The sequence below is a fragment of the Gopherus evgoodei genome, chromosome 12 (genome assembly GCF_007399415.2).
Source record: "Gopherus evgoodei ecotype Sinaloan lineage chromosome 12, rGopEvg1_v1.p, whole genome shotgun sequence".
In the NCBI taxonomy this organism is placed as follows: domain Eukaryota; kingdom Metazoa; phylum Chordata; order Testudines; family Testudinidae; genus Gopherus; species Gopherus evgoodei.
The window spans coordinates 8,460,289-8,475,813 of NC_044333.1; the positions used below are offsets into that span (position 1 = coordinate 8,460,289).

The following is a 15,525-nucleotide window of genomic DNA, read 5'->3' on the forward strand; positions in this document are numbered from 1 at the left end:
AAAGGTATATAGTTATTAACGAGAGAACAATGTATGTTTTGTACAGCATCTCTTACGTAATGCAAAGTACATACACAGCTTTTCAACTTTTAAATTACCTTCATTTTTCAAAGAAGCCCCAAAAGGTTAAGATTTCTAAGCTGTGTGGTTATTAAATGGTCAATTCAGAGAAAACGGCATTGCCATTAAAAGCTTCATCTGTCACTTCCTGATTGTACTATACAGTAGTTTATTGACCTCTTTTAAAATAAAAGCTCTCTCTGTATGGCCCATTTACTTAAAGAATGTTTTTCTATAAAGCAATTTAAAAAAAAATGAATAAAAAAATACAAATCAGTGAAAATAAAAAGATGTCAAAAACAAATATAAACCAAAGAAATTTATTTTCATCGACAAACATACAGGATACAAAATGATATTGGGCCCTTAAAGAACTAATGACAGGAAGGGGATGATGCTACAGTTCTAACTGAAAGCATCTGTGCTAATTCATAAGGACTTCCATCTGCACCAGTCTTGCATTCGTGTCTCCTGACGTTCTGTAGGGGATCATCCCAGCAAATGTTATCAGTGCACGAGCTTGGGACCGGAGTTGCTAAGAAATAAAAAAATAAAGTACCAGTTACTTTAAATTGGGTCCATCAAAACACCACTCAACTCTGAACAGTGGTTCATTTATAGATTCATTTATGAAACACTCCCAAATCAAACAGGCACAGATAATCTGTCTTTCACACTGTTACTCTTCTGACAAGGCTTCTCCACGGTTAGCAAGGAAATCCAATTATTTTCATTTGTGAATGTCAAAAGTATGTTAAGTCACCCATTCATTTAAAAATCCTATTGATGTAAAATTTCCCCCAAAAAGGCTTTTTCAGCAACAGAGTACTACCCTGCTGCAAGAACAATCAAAATTCTTCTCTCTTTTAAAAGACTAAGAAATTTAAAAAAAAAAATCACATCAATGCAATGTGACAATTGACACTTTAAAGCACAAATGAGAGGAAATACAAAAGTACTGATCCTGAAGTTAGTCACACTACCCATACATTTAGGGTCTTCATTCTCTGTTACACTAAGGCCCTTACACCACACTGGCAGAATGGGTTATACCCCTTTTAAGGTGCCTTTACTCTGCCACAGCAGTGAATGTAACTGAGAATCAGGCCTACAAAGGTATTAATTTAATGTTAACACCCTATACTGTAACAGAAAATATGACATGTGCGTGAAGGTGGCCATGTTGCAGCTGCAGAATCTAAAACAATTTTTAAAAAATTTCCTGAATTAAAAAACTTAAATGTATAAAACCCAACTCGGATATCTTGAGAATGTTTCCAGATTACATGGTTAGGTTACCCCTATTCTGTGCATAATAAATCAGAGGCTGAAAACTGAGGCTTTTGTTAGCCTGCAGTAAGGTCTTCCTCCTAAACATGAAGCATCCTTAAATTGTTATACTGAAAAGTCTCTGTTTAGAGACATAATGGGACTCAAGATCATTCTTCAGTCTGCTGGATGAATTGGGAAATTGAAGCAACCATGGACTGTTGTGGACATATCAATGGTTAATCAAGGGCAGAATGAAATCAGATTATAGGGATTTACGAACCACAGTTATTGAACCCTATTGTAGCTGGAGTCAGTAACAACGGCACCCCTGCACCCGTCTGGGCAAGATCATCCCTTTTCAGTACAATATTAAACAGGTTATTTGGCCAATGGAAACAGAACCTGGTTGCATGTAATTTAATAAGGGCATCCACATTTGGCTAATGCATAAATCCAGTGTCTCAAATTTAAGAAAAATTGGATTAATAATATAGGAAAATACTAAACAATTTTCATTTAATACTGAGCTCAAATGTCATTTTATTCCACTTATGATATATAAATAGCACGTGTATAAACCCCTCCAGCACTGTTTTCTAAAGAGATGGCACTACACAAAACCAGACGGCACAGCTGCAATACATCACCACATTGTGATCTGGTGCTGCAATCCTGTTGGTCATCCCTCACAAGTTCAGCAAGGTTGGGCTAAATAAGGATTTGGATGAGAGACCTCCAAGAACACCTATATGCTGCAAGCGGTGCTGCTAGTGAGTCAACGGGGGCACTCTTCCCTCTGAGTCAGTGTTGAATCAGTGCAGCAGCAATACACTGCTGGAGGTGACCTCTCAAGGGAGATGCAAGGCCAAGGTTCTACAGATCTGCAGTCACTCAGATCCCATTGCAATTTATCAGACAGTAGGTTATTTAGTATATTTCATAGAGTTTAAGGCCAGAAGGGACCATCAGATCATCTAGCCTGACCTCCTGTATATCAGAGGCCATTAAATTTCACCCAGTTAGTCCTGTGTTGAGTCCAATAACCTGAGTTTCACTGAGGGTATGTCTACACTGAAACGTAAGCCCATGCTGGAGCCCAGGCTCAAGCCTAACTCCCCTTGTGTCTACACTGCAATTGCACCTACATAGGGCTCGGACCCAGGTCCCAAGACTCTAGAGGGCTGGAGGTTCCAAGCTCGAGTTAAGCCGAGACCCAGAGTCTGAGCTCTATTGCTTTGCAGCATGGACACAGCCCCACTTGACTCAGGTCCCAGGAGTGAGCTGGAAATATCCCACAATTCCATGGGACAACTTCCTTAGCCTGCTCTATCCCAACAACCTGCAATCCACTCTGCTGAAAATGGAAGCCAGGACAACAGCTCAGGTCAGCGTTAACCCGCTGCATTCCGATCACCAACTTGCAAGCACATTATCAGGGCGCTTCCTGGCTTTGCAAAGGAGAACGAACTCATCAAGCCTTTTGCCAAGCCAGCTGCTTCCTGATAATGTGCAGCACAGTCCTAGGGCTAGACCACCCATTCTTTGGGGGGTAGGGGGAGCACCAGAGACTGTGGGACAGAGCTACTTTGACTCGGGTCTGTGCACTGCATTGTGGACACCAGAGCCCTAGGTTCAAGGATGGATCAGAAAATTCTTAACACAGGGTTCAAATACAATGTAGATGCTCAAACCCAGGGTTCCCTAACGTGGGTCAGCTGCCTCGAGTCACACTAACCCTGGGTTGACATTGCAGGGCAGACATACCCTAAGGCGTTTCAGTCCTCAGGCAGAGAACAGGAGGGAGCAAGTTGCTACCAATGCCTGAGGCCCCTGCAACGGCAGGAAAATTATGAAGTGAGATATGGGATATTAACCCTAGTAACCTAGCCAAATCCCAAATCAGTGGACAACTTTCCGTACACAGACTCTGACTCACCCCTGCACTTCCTCCCACCGTCAACATTTTCCTTTTAAGCTCTCCCTAAGCTGTTGTGTACAGTTGCTGTGCAGTCACATTCTGCCCCACAGGTGGGCTGCATTTCAGTGGTGGGCAAAGTGCTCGCCAAGCAGAACTGAATCGGTTACGTCTGTAAATCACACGTTTGCGGTGTGATTCTTTGGGACGAAAGCACTTTACAAAAAGGCAAGAAATTATGATGATGAAGAACACTAACGCTGAGGAGCAGGGAATGAACAGTGACCTCTTTAAAGTAAGTGAATTTACTGTCCCCCTTATCTTTTCACTGGTGATATGGGAGCCAACATATTTTTAAAAAGCCATTCTAATCCCCAGCAGTAAGGCGTGGAGGTTTTCAGAGAAGGTTAAAAGATGCCTAGAGATATTGGTGTTCCATTGGTTGTAATTACTTAATGATCATTCAGGAAGAAATCAACGAAACAACACCGCACAACTTTCACTTGTGCTTTGAAATAAAACTGCAAACAAAAAGAGCCCTGTGGCTTTTTCACTTCACATTTCCTCTGCCAGGAGAATGCCCTTCAGCTGTCCCAAAAGTTAATAGCAAATCACTGGGCGAGTGTATTACATGGCAGTGACGTGTTAATTAGGTTTCAGCTGCCGCTGCCATTAAAACCATGTTTTTTCCAGAACGTAATTTGGCTTGCTGTAATCTGTATCGGACCGAAACTTGGCAAACAGGCCAGGTCTGGCTGGACAGGATTTTGTTTCTTAATCCACTATGCCAATTAATTTCATCAGTAAATAAATTCCTAAAAATTGCTCTACTTAAAAACCTGACTATTTAAAACATATTTTAAGAGGTAGCTTGGTTTCAACCGGCATTAGGAAAGCCAGAGATGATTATTATTATTTTAATGGAAGCAGGAAGATTGACAAAGCAAAACAGTGCATGTGTCCCACCACTGGTGGTATTCTTATACATCCCACTGCTGTGTGCTCTGTATGGATCCTATACAACTCTCCCTGATGTCGCTGGAATATGGCTCAAGATGGTCACCCTAGTGGCCCTGTTTGGCACCAATGGGCACATTTAAGTGGCGATTAAGAGAATTATGGTCTTCTAACCCAGAGTCCCATTCTCCCCTGAATAGGAATAACCTGCATGGGGACTGGAAACGGCAAGAAGTGCTACTAGTGACATTTCCTGTTGGTTCTCCTGAAGAGAGGAGGGGTCCCCTACCACCGAAGACGCTAAAGGGCTCCAGGAGGCAGTCGCAGATCTCTAGAGATCTGATGAAGGTAACAGACATCTCTGTGAATAACCTTGGACTCTGCACTGCGGCCCAGCCTCTCCTCATCTTGCCGAGTCCCCTGGACAATGCTGACAAGAGCCATGCTGACAGGAGCTTCCCCTAGAATCTCTCCCCCTCCCAGGGGTGTTGGGGTGTTTGTATTTGCCAAATGTGCAGAGGAGGAAGTGCTCTACAGGAATTCATGTTGGCTTCCCCTGCTGATTTAGGTGGGGGAAGATTTTGCTGGAGCAAGGCCCCTTCCTTCTCTCATTCTCCATCCTCCCGCCCCCCAAATAAGCACTCCAACAACAGCAAAACTGGAATGCCACAGAGCCATCCAGGGGGTTTCTGCATGGTAAGGAGAAAGAGAAGCATGCTAGAGAGCCATTAACTACCTCTCCTTCCATGCCCCAAGGGTCAAATCTGTGGCTCTGAGCTCTTCTTTGCAGAAGGAAGGGGAGGATGGTGGCCATAGTTTTGTGGGTTTTTTTACATCCCCCAGCAAATGTAACTAATTCCATAGGAGGGAGATGTCTTCAGTCTTGTGGAGTTATGATCAGCACTATTGTCCTCTTTTCCCACAAGTGACTTCACTGAACGGGGCACGGCAGCCACACCGCCCACTGCAATGTCTAATAGTAGGCTCCTGTTGCACAGAAATGGGATAGTACTGAAATAGAAACCCAGTTGTGCCTTTGATCACCACCAAATATCTAAGATGACACTACGAGGCTAGAAAGCCAAGTAACAAATATAAAAGTTAAAAGGATTTTTAAACAAGGAAAACAATCAGCAGCTATCCACAATTGCGACAACATAGGAATGCACAGGCTGCTCACTAAACACCTTCGCTGCAAAGACATTAGAATGGCTCTGGAAAACATACTTGTTTCCTTCTATGCAAAGTCCTGCTAGCTAGCAGCTAATCCTGTCAATGTTCAGCTTTATTATCCCTGACGAAGCATGCACCTTGCAATGGGACTTATGGAGTTATACCTGAGTGGAGAAGGCAGAAAATAGAACCTACACAATATGGCACAACACCGTGAAACATGAACAAAAAACACACGGAGTTGAAGGAGCAGGCTTAACTTACAAGCAAGGCTGCCACTCCTCCACCCTTATGCCAGTTCTGGGAGCACGTCACAGGTATTATCTTGCATTATTCTGAGACCACTTCACGTAAGAGTAAGTTAAAAGTGATGTGACGGCCCGACTGCTAAAAGTCCTTCCTTGCTTCTGCCAGTCTAGGCTACGACTGTTATTGCAAGGCAGGGTTTTGTAGTTAAATGACCTATACAAGTATAGATCGTACATCAAAACGAAAAGGTACTTTATCACCTTGGTTTTTAAAAAAATGTAAACTTCACTCTCTTTTAAATGTATCTATTGTGGAAGAGGTTCTCTCGAATACTGAAATGTGCAAGTCAAGCTATAGTATTTGCCTAGTATGTGATAAATGCATGAAATAAAGCTGGCTATGACCTGAGCTATTAACTCTAAAAAGGGGAACTTATGCTTTCCCCTAACCAGTTAAATTAAAGGCCGAGTTCCTGTACTCCTTACTCAGGCCTATCCAGGGGAGATTTACTTGAGTAAAGACTTCAGGTTTGGGTCCCAGTCACAATCAGTAATACTGAAAACACCCTTGTTCGGTTTAAAGTCTGTTCCTGCAGTGACACATACTGGAGGTTTATTTTGCTGCCCTTGAGTAATTTCTAAATGTTCCTAATGTCCTTCCATGTTTCCTTGGTGTGGAAGTTTGGGATTGTGGGGGTCTCAAAAATCCTACCCGCTCACCTCACCCCACCCAGGTGAAAATGGAAACAAGATCTAGAAATCTGTTTTGCAACATCAGAGATAAAGCACTAACCTAAATGACAGGAGGCGAGGGAGTCAGGTTCTTAACAGTGAACAGTGTAACAGTCAAATCCACTGCATCAATCATTGGGATTCAGTGCATTAGTTATGGGACAATAGCTAAGAAAGATCCCATCATCAGGCAAATTTATCACACTTTTTTCTTGATAAGGATGTAACTCCTTTTTAAAATTAGGGCAGTGTGATTTATAATGACATTCTTTCCCAACATTAAAGGGTTAAGCCCCCCTAAATCTTTGTCCTGACCCTTTTTTTAAAGCCTGCCTCCTCACTACAAAGTGGGTGGGCTCAAGCCTTAGTCAACACAGTGCTTATGTTCTAACCCACGTCCTCAGCTAGGGGTATGGCTACACTTGAAATTTCAAAGCGCTGCCGCGGCAGCGCTTTGAAGTGTGAATGTAGTCAGAGCGCCAGCGCTGGGAGAGAGCTCTCCCAGCGCTGCACATAAACCACATCCCTTACGGGTGTAGCTTGCAGCGCTGATTACACTGAGGCTTTACAGCGCTGTATCTTGCAGCGCTCAGGGGGGTGTTTTTTCACACCCCTGAGCGCGAAAGTTGCAGCGCTGTAAAGTGCCAGTGTAGCCATGGCCTAGGTCAGGTAACTGAGGCTTAAAGTGCCTCCAAACCCGGGTCAGAGGTTTGTGTGTGTGGATCACAGACTAAAACCCGGCTAAGATCCTCGGTTAACTGCAGTGTAGACATGCCCTAAGCAAGCTGTCTTGTAAGTGAATAACAAATCAGTCTAAGACAGTGACCACCTGAGGTTCATTGTTACATGCATCTGAGACGCAAAATCTCGAAACAAAGGAAGAAAGCATTCAGCAAACATCACTGACGGATGATAAGGACTATAACCTTACCGAATCTCTATCCTCCATTACACGCTGGGGTCTCGCAGGAGTGGCAGGGCTTGTACCTTTCATTCTCTTGTATTGCGTGAACAAAATATTCATGGTCGCAAGAAGGACCTCAGATAAATTGTGTCTGATCTATGCAAAGAAAAAAGAACACAAGGGAATGAAGAGCAGGTCAACTTGGAGTCATTATTGTTAGTATAAGAGGTCAGAAAGAGCAGCACTATCTGTTGTTTATGCAGGATGTGTTGAGAAATGCCACCTCATAATTAACTTGATTTGAAGATGACTGGGTCATAATGAATAGAGGATTATGACTTCAGGTGGGGAATGAGCAGCAGGAGAATATGGACTCTGAAGAAATAAAATATGCTGATTTATGGCAAATATCCAAAGAAATGAAACTGGAGGGAAGAAAAAAGTTGATGACATCAGCAGAACTGCTTCTAAACAGGATAGATTTCCAAGTTCTCTATGAAGACACCATAGACTTGATTTACAAATCTAGGACATAAAGAGTGAAACTGAAATCAGTACCTTTTTCATTCTTAGTACTGTATGATTCACTGCTCCAAACAGTGTCAAGAAATGACAGCAATGCTGTCATGTCAGCATGGGCACAAGACATCTTCTTAAAATGTTGGTGTGAGATCAACTGAACTGGACTTCAAAGGCCAATAAAGGGAACCACTGTTCAAAGAATATCAGGGTTGGAAGAGACCTCAGGAGGTATCTAGTCCAACCCCCTGCTCAAAGCAGGACCAATCCCCAGACAGATTTTTGCCCCAGATCTCTAAATGGCCCCCTCAAGGACTGAACTCACAACCCTGGGTTTAGCAGGCCACTGCTCCAACCATTGAGCTCTCTCTCCCCCTCAGTATTAGAAACCGGGTATTACACTGAAGAGATTGCTTTCAAATGGTTCCAGACACTCTTCTCTTTTAAATACTGATCTAACCCTTAGGTCAAAAGGCTGTGGTTGTTTGTTAGTAGTGGGTAGGCAGAGAGGATGCTTTACGATGGGCCATGCACATGTTATGGAATGTTAGAAAATTCCCACCGCTAATACCATCAATTATGCTGCAGCAGAGGGGTGTTTGTTTTTTTTCTAAAATTCTGTAGTGTTAGTTATGGGCATGGTGGTCATTTGGATACTAGTTTTTGTGCTAAGATGATAGAAAGCACAATAAAGGCTGATCAAGATGCTTCATCCTACCACTAACCATCATGATCAAATAAATGGTAGGAAAATCCTTCTTTTACCACCTCAGCTAGTACTTTGAAGATGACTCCTTGCTTGTAAACTCATCCAAAACCCACTATGTTAAATTCTTCAATTGGATTTGCACCTGTTAGAATCTAAGGCAGTTTGATTACAGGGAAGTGACTTTAGGGCAACAGTCTACCATACGTATAAATCAGGAAGGAATCAATAAATTCTAAGGCTTGAAGGGAAATGTCATTCATTCATTCACAAGCCTTTCATTGGTAAGTTCACTTAGCAGCAAAAAACAAATTATGCTATTAAAAATCCTCTTTAATATATTTTAAGATTACATCTAACATTTGATATAAGGTCCAAAAGTAAGTGCTATGGAGGCTTTGCCTCTGGAACGTTAATTTCAATGGACAATCTCCCAGGGTAATTGCTGCAGCCTGCAAACCAGTTATAATTTCCTTTAGTTTGGAAGGAAAGAAATCCACGTTCCCTCACATGCTGAGTGGCTGTTGAAAGCATCAAGGGCCCAATTCAACACAAATGTTGAAACTTTTCAAATACATTTTCTGAATTTGGTGTTAGAACTCACAAAACATGGTGTGGAAGATTCCAAACAGATCCTGTTCCACAAAATTGGATACTAAGTTCTGAGATTTCTAGTGTCTAATCTTAATGCTGCATGGAGGAGCACTAGTGGTGTAATGGAAAACGTCGGGCTCAAAGACTGGAACATAGAATTAATCTGGACCTGATCAATAATATTTCCAGTTACAAACCATAAAACAGCAAAACTACAGGGCTCTTTCACTTCTCTGGCAAGACAGAAATAGCAAAAGGTTGAAGGCATAGGGCGTTGCTTACTTCATCGCTGAAATTTCTGAAGGCAGCCACCCTCTCTTCCACACAGTCTTGGCTCAGGGGCACGAGTTTTAGATGTTCAATAATCTACAAAAAAAGAAGAGTAGGCTAAATAACAGGTTTGTAATTTTGAAATGTTTGCAAAGAACTCTGTTAGGTAACTGAATTGTATCTCATTACTCTATTAGACAGCATTTTACTGCTTATCCATTCATTGATGTAGCATGAACATTTTGTTCCGGGGCTACAAACTGTCTCAAGAAAAAAATCTTCCTGATGATCAGATTACAGGAAAGAAACACAATTTTTAAATTCCTGTACCATCACTGCACCTTTTAACTCATTCAGTGTAAGATCCCATGACACTTTTTTATTGTTTTAAGTGGGGTTACATGAAATTCTTTAGGTTTAAAGGGCATTGGTAAGTTTGTGCTTCAAATGGAACTTACATCAAAGGCCCTGTCAATGTGACCGGCATGATATTCATCAAAAAATGTGATCAAGTCTAACAGAAGGTAGAATGTGGAGTCAATGGATTTCTTTGTACTTATCCCTTGAGCTTTATACCTGAAAGAAAAAAAAGTGTTTATAATTGTACTGTGCAAAATGGCATCCACTTACAGACATGAGTCCCTAACTTGCAATTCCTTGGAAGTTCAGGCTTGAAGCAAAAAGACAACGGCATCTACCAGCTTTCATTTCTCTTAACCATAACAGAGTTTCTGGTGGCTTTCTCCTTGGCTCACTTTAATTATTTCTCTCACTCCTAATTCTTACTCACAAATAAAACGTGTATTTACATCTACATTGCTAACGTTTCCATATGCAAGTGACAGCTGGCCATGGAAACTGGAATACTATTTATCTGATGGGCAGGTGTTGTACAAGCATCTTTAAAATACTGTTTATACAGCATAGTTATCTGTGAAACTTGCTGCCTTGGGATATTCAGGCAAATACCTTAGTAAGACTTAAAAAAAGGTTAGACACTTATAAATATTATTTCTAGCTATACTATCTAGAACAGAAATACAAAGGCTACCAATCCTCACTCTTTACAGTCTGAACAGATTGCCAACAGGGTCTGGCTCTCTTCCCCACTCCAGTAGCACAGTGCAGTTGGTCAAGTGCATTATATAGACTTTGAACCGTCCGTCCTCTGATGCATCCTGCATTAGCCATTCTTTGGGACAGAATACCAAACTAGATGGACATTTGGTCTGTTCTGTATATGGCACGTCCTCCATTCCCGTGAAACGATGCAAGAAAGTGATCACTGGCTCAAGTGCTGCTTGTGTCACTAAAACATTGTCCACAATATATAAGCTGAAAAAAAGCCCTCTACAATAATTAAATGGGAAAAAAGAAACCGATGGCCCAGTCACGTGTCCTGAACGTTAGGAAGCATAGGGTGGGGAGAAAAAGCAGAAGTGGCTGATCTGGCCAGTGATGGTGTGGCTATAAAGCAGTACTATAGAAAAAGTCATGTTTAATAATCACCCTCATAGAGACCGAAACTAGCCATTAAAGTGATACTGTAGACTCTGTTAGATCATAAATTCTAACCATAGGCTTCGTACTCCTTGATGACTGAGTGATACATCATAGTAAGTCAATATAGTACTAATTTTCACTCTCATTTTAACCCTCACTCTCAGGAGATAAGATAGATTGAAATAGTGACCTGAAAATGTCATTTTTCAGTAAAGAAAGTCAAAGATATCAGGCTAAAACTCAGCACATCATTTATATGTTTTCTCATTTTAAAAGACAGAAATGCTTGGAAATTTGCTTATTTTATTTTATTTATTTTTTGCACATCAGAAGGTACTGTGGTAAGAATTAATAAGTTTTCTAAAAGTACCAGGATTTTCCTTTACTGAAACACAGGAATTCCCATACTTCATCAGAAGCATGACGTATAATATCCTGTCTCTCTCAACAGCCCCCATCAGATGTTTCAAAGGAAGATGTAAAAATGGGACTATTTTGCAACAACAGCCCCATGACAGCAGTTTACTCCGAACCCCAGAAAGTTGGTTGTGCATGAAGGCTGAAGTCCCTTATAAATGTTTGTCCCAATTAGTACTGTAACGGGAAATGACAATCTTCCTGTTCATATAAACATCTTTCTTTTCTGATTCCTATAATGCTCTTAATCTCAATAACATCTCGTGGCAGCAAGCCCCACTAGTTCACTTCATCTTCTGTAAAACGGCCTTATCCGTTTTGAGTTTAAATCTGTTGCCTTTTTAATCCAAATGCTATTGTATTAAAACAGCAATGAAACAAACCTGGTTCTTGGAAAACAAAGTTTTCAGGATGCTAACCTTCAACATTTCCCTCTGGTCTCCAATTCTCTCAGAACAGCCCCAGTCATTAAAGTTCATTCTTAATTCAACTTTAAGTTAGTGGGTTGCACTACCACTAACTAACAATCACTACTAACTAATTTGCCTAGGGAAATTTTATTAAAAATTCTCTTTCTAAAATGTACAATTAATTATATTTATTGCTGTCTAGATTATCTCTCTCTCTCTGCCATCCTCCTTCCTTTCCAGTAATATTGCAAGTCTCCTTTTCTGATCTGACCAAGGGTAATATATCTTGCTTCTGTCAAATTCATCTGACCAGGAACATGAGATTACATTTTCTGTGTGTGTAATATACAGTAATTAAAAGCAAAGCAGGGCAAGTTCAGCCCCTTCTCCATTGAAAACATCAATGAGGACACTGAGCAAGCCAGCATGACAAGGTCAAGAAAACCCACAGTGTACTGACTGTCAGAGGTGTAGGAACCTGAACTGGAATGGTCAGGTACACTCTAGTCACTTCGCAGACTCAGAGATCCAACTTCCAGTCTTACCTCTCTGCAATGGAATGTGCCATATTCTTCAGCCTCTCTTTGTTAGACTGGGGGGTGCTGATCTGTGGAACCACGGGACTGAGTAATTTATTCATCAGTTCTAATACCTTATCTGGATTCTGTTGAATAATAAAAATACATGAAAGAAAAGGCAACGTTACAGAGCTTGGCTATTGCACCTTGTGAAAAAATGTAAAACGGCCTGATCCTATGGGCGCTAAGCGTCTCCCCATCGAGAGTAGAGATAGGTAATAACTGAGTGCCCAGTTAGATAGCCATCTGTTAGATCAGAAAATTGGAAAATCACATGGCATTCCATTCCCTATTAAACAGCTGGCTACCACACCATTCTCTTTCACTTCGGATATATTTCAATAGCAAAATAAGTGTACCTACAGCAATAAAGACCCTATTGTTTTAGCCTTGTTTCCAAATGCTATTTCAATTAAATATGAAGAACACACACTGGGTAAATTGCTTTGTTGGCCAGAACAATCTTACTCTTGGAAACAATTATTTGAAATGTGGATTGTATATATCGATCAGGAACCTAGACTGCTTAAGGACCATATAGCTAAATCCCAGTATGGGTTGGATGTTAAGATCGAAGTCCTCTTTGCTTTACTCATGAGTCAGGTCAGTAAAGCCAATGGAACAACTATAGAATGAGATGAACAAGATTTGGGCTTAATATTGTCAAGACAGTTCACGTTCTGAGATTAAAATAACCTTCAAATCAATGCTGATGTATTTTAAAATAAGATGAAATAGGTAGATATGGATGGCAGCTATGAGAACACATTTACCTTTGCAAGGTCGTAAAGTTTTGCAGCTTCTTCAAATAATCCTTTATTTTCTGCCGCTGAAGCAACTTTGTTAATAATAGGTTTTGTGTCACTAGTAAACTTATCTATCACTCCTGCCTGATGAGACAAGACAAATGGGGAGGAAGAGGGGGGGGAAAGCATTTGAAATCAGACAGTTTTTAAATTCCTGGAATATTCTATCAAGGCAATGTCAGATTGTGGTTAGAATGGACTGCACAATTCCATGGGAACAAATAAGAAGGCCACATTAAAAACAGAAAGAGCTCTTGTAAGAGAAGAAGTTCTCCAACTGGGGAGTGGGCACTGAGATATCAGCTGTTTCTAATTTATTCAAAATGACCGAGATATGAAGAGAATGAGTGTATATATATATTCCACATTAACAACAGGAAAAAAAATTCACAGACCATTTCTGGGCGCAGCCACTCGTTTATTATGTAAACCTTCTTTAACCCAAAACCTAAATCCAATGCCAAAATCTTGGCTGTTGATTACAGAACAGATGAAATCCTGGTCTAACTGAAGTCAGTTGAGAATTTTGCCACCGAATTCAAGAGAGCCAGGATTTCACCATATGCCTTGTCTCTTTAGATATATACTTTAACTACATCCTCTTTTCATCCTAGACCCCTTGTAATTTGCCTTCCTCCTTGCCAATCATCACCTCTCCACATTTACACAGCTCACTGATCATTTTGCAAAATGACTTTGTGCTCACAGCAATAGTCTGCATGCAACTATGGTATTAGATTAGCTGTGAAAAAAAATGCAGGAAAGCCAGAAATAGGCTCGAGAATAACTGGAAAATCATCTTGTGTGTGCGCGCACACCCCCACCCCCACCCAGAGAATGAGATACATATCGTATCATATCTATACAGAACGCTATCAACTCACCTTCCTACTGCCATCTTTCTCCAGCTTCCCCAGAATCATATCGAACTACAGGCACACACACAAAATAAGAAAGAAAGGAAATTAACTGCGTATCTACTGCAACACACTTGGTAGTAGCCTAAAGTTTCAGTCCTGAGTATACCACAAACAGAGCACTCAGTGAAGCCAAGATTTTTATTTAAAATAAGTACATAAAAAAGCAAACGCTTCTGGTGCTATACTAAACCAACACCAAACATATGGTCATATGGCCTGTTCTCCATTGATCCACGCATGTAATGAGAGAGAAACAGATCATGAGAGAAATTAGATGTCTCACGCCCATTTGGCATAAGTAGTGCAAAACGCCTTGAATTGGCCTTCCATAAAGGGATGAATTTCACTTTAAGTGAGGAAGGGAGAAAGCGGTTACCCAAACATACCTCTCTGCTCTCGATTACGAGCTCACTAACACATTGCAAGAACATGCTCTCCCCTTGGCTATCCTTCTCATTCCTGCAAAATACAAACAAACCAAAAGAAAAAAAATCAGTGTGTTTGACAGATCTTTTATAGTTATTACTAAAGTAATACAACCATGCTGCTGAATTTTAGATGCAGGCTCCTACCTGAGAAAGTAAAAATACTGCAGTGCTTCCCTTGGGTCCGTTGACTCAAATTTACGGGTGTAGAGCATCAAAAGACGAACAAAATTAAGGCGCCTCATGCCGGGAGGGTCGCCAGCTTCGTGACTTACTGGGATATTGGAAATAACATGGACCAAAACAAGATTTCTTAGCATCAGACATTTTGGCACCATCATACATTAACCTAAAGATCGAAGCAGTGTTTCATCCAAGACATTCACTCACTCTCTGAATATCTAAACAGACCCACATGGTTAACCCTTAGGGAATGCTGGCATGCTTCACTGCTGGTTCAAATAATGGCTTTGGATGGATATGTCCATCCGCAGCCTCTCCAGGGTAAAGGCCAGGGCTTAATGGTAGCGGGAAGCATGCAGGACTTACACAGCTGTGCACTCTGCCCAGAAGATTTCAGGAGCAGCTTTAACTCAAAGAGGACCAAAGCAATGTGAACAGCATGACAACGCAAGCGCTCCATCCGGAAGAGAAAAGCAATTGCAGCTTCAAACTGTGCTGTCAAGAACAACACTTGGAAGTAGAGAAGAGGCTGCTGATTCACTGCAAAATGCGATTCGCCTGAGGAAAGAAACATACCCATGTGAGTGAAGATGATTTTGCAACTGGGATCTGTGACAGCAGGTGCCTCCTGTCGCAGTACATCACCATTGTTTACTCACTCCACGTGGAAATAAACACAAGACAAAACAGAATATCTAATCATACATCTCTGGCTTATCTGTAATTGCCCATTGCAGGCATATCATGAAAGGTTGCAGCAGAATGATGTATTCAGCAGAAGGGAACACAGTTACTCATCCTGAAAGGAGTCCCTCTTCTCCTTCCTGACCAAGGTGCCTGGATGGGGACAGATCCTCCACTGTCCTGAACCTTGTGTCAACATTTACCCCTGTGCAAAGCAAGTGCAGAACACCACCAAATCAGAATTCTCCA

General features: G+C 41.2%; 1 protein-coding gene across 7 annotated transcripts in view; it reads right to left on the reverse strand.

Annotated features, from left to right (window-relative positions):
• Positions 1-364: 364 nt before the first annotated feature.
• The window catches only part of NUP93 (nucleoporin 93), a 131,098-nt gene continuing 115,937 nt past the window's right edge, over positions 365-15,525 (reverse strand). For all 7 annotated transcript variants that reach the window (XM_030581329.1, XM_030581330.1, XM_030581332.1 and 4 more), the window contains 10 exons: positions 14,959-15,150; positions 14,557-14,683; positions 14,371-14,443; positions 13,949-13,993; positions 13,032-13,148; positions 12,226-12,344; positions 9,809-9,926; positions 9,363-9,446; positions 7,289-7,417; positions 365-595 (listed from right to left, as the gene is read on the reverse strand). In XM_030581329.1, coding sequence (XP_030437189.1) covers positions 485-595; positions 7,289-7,417; positions 9,363-9,446; positions 9,809-9,926; positions 12,226-12,344; positions 13,032-13,148; positions 13,949-13,993; positions 14,371-14,443; positions 14,557-14,683; positions 14,959-15,150 — 1,115 coding nt within the window. In that variant the 3' untranslated portion in view covers positions 365-484. The remainder of the gene's footprint in view (positions 596-7,288; positions 7,418-9,362; positions 9,447-9,808; positions 9,927-12,225; positions 12,345-13,031; positions 13,149-13,948; positions 13,994-14,370; positions 14,444-14,556; positions 14,684-14,958; positions 15,151-15,525) is intronic.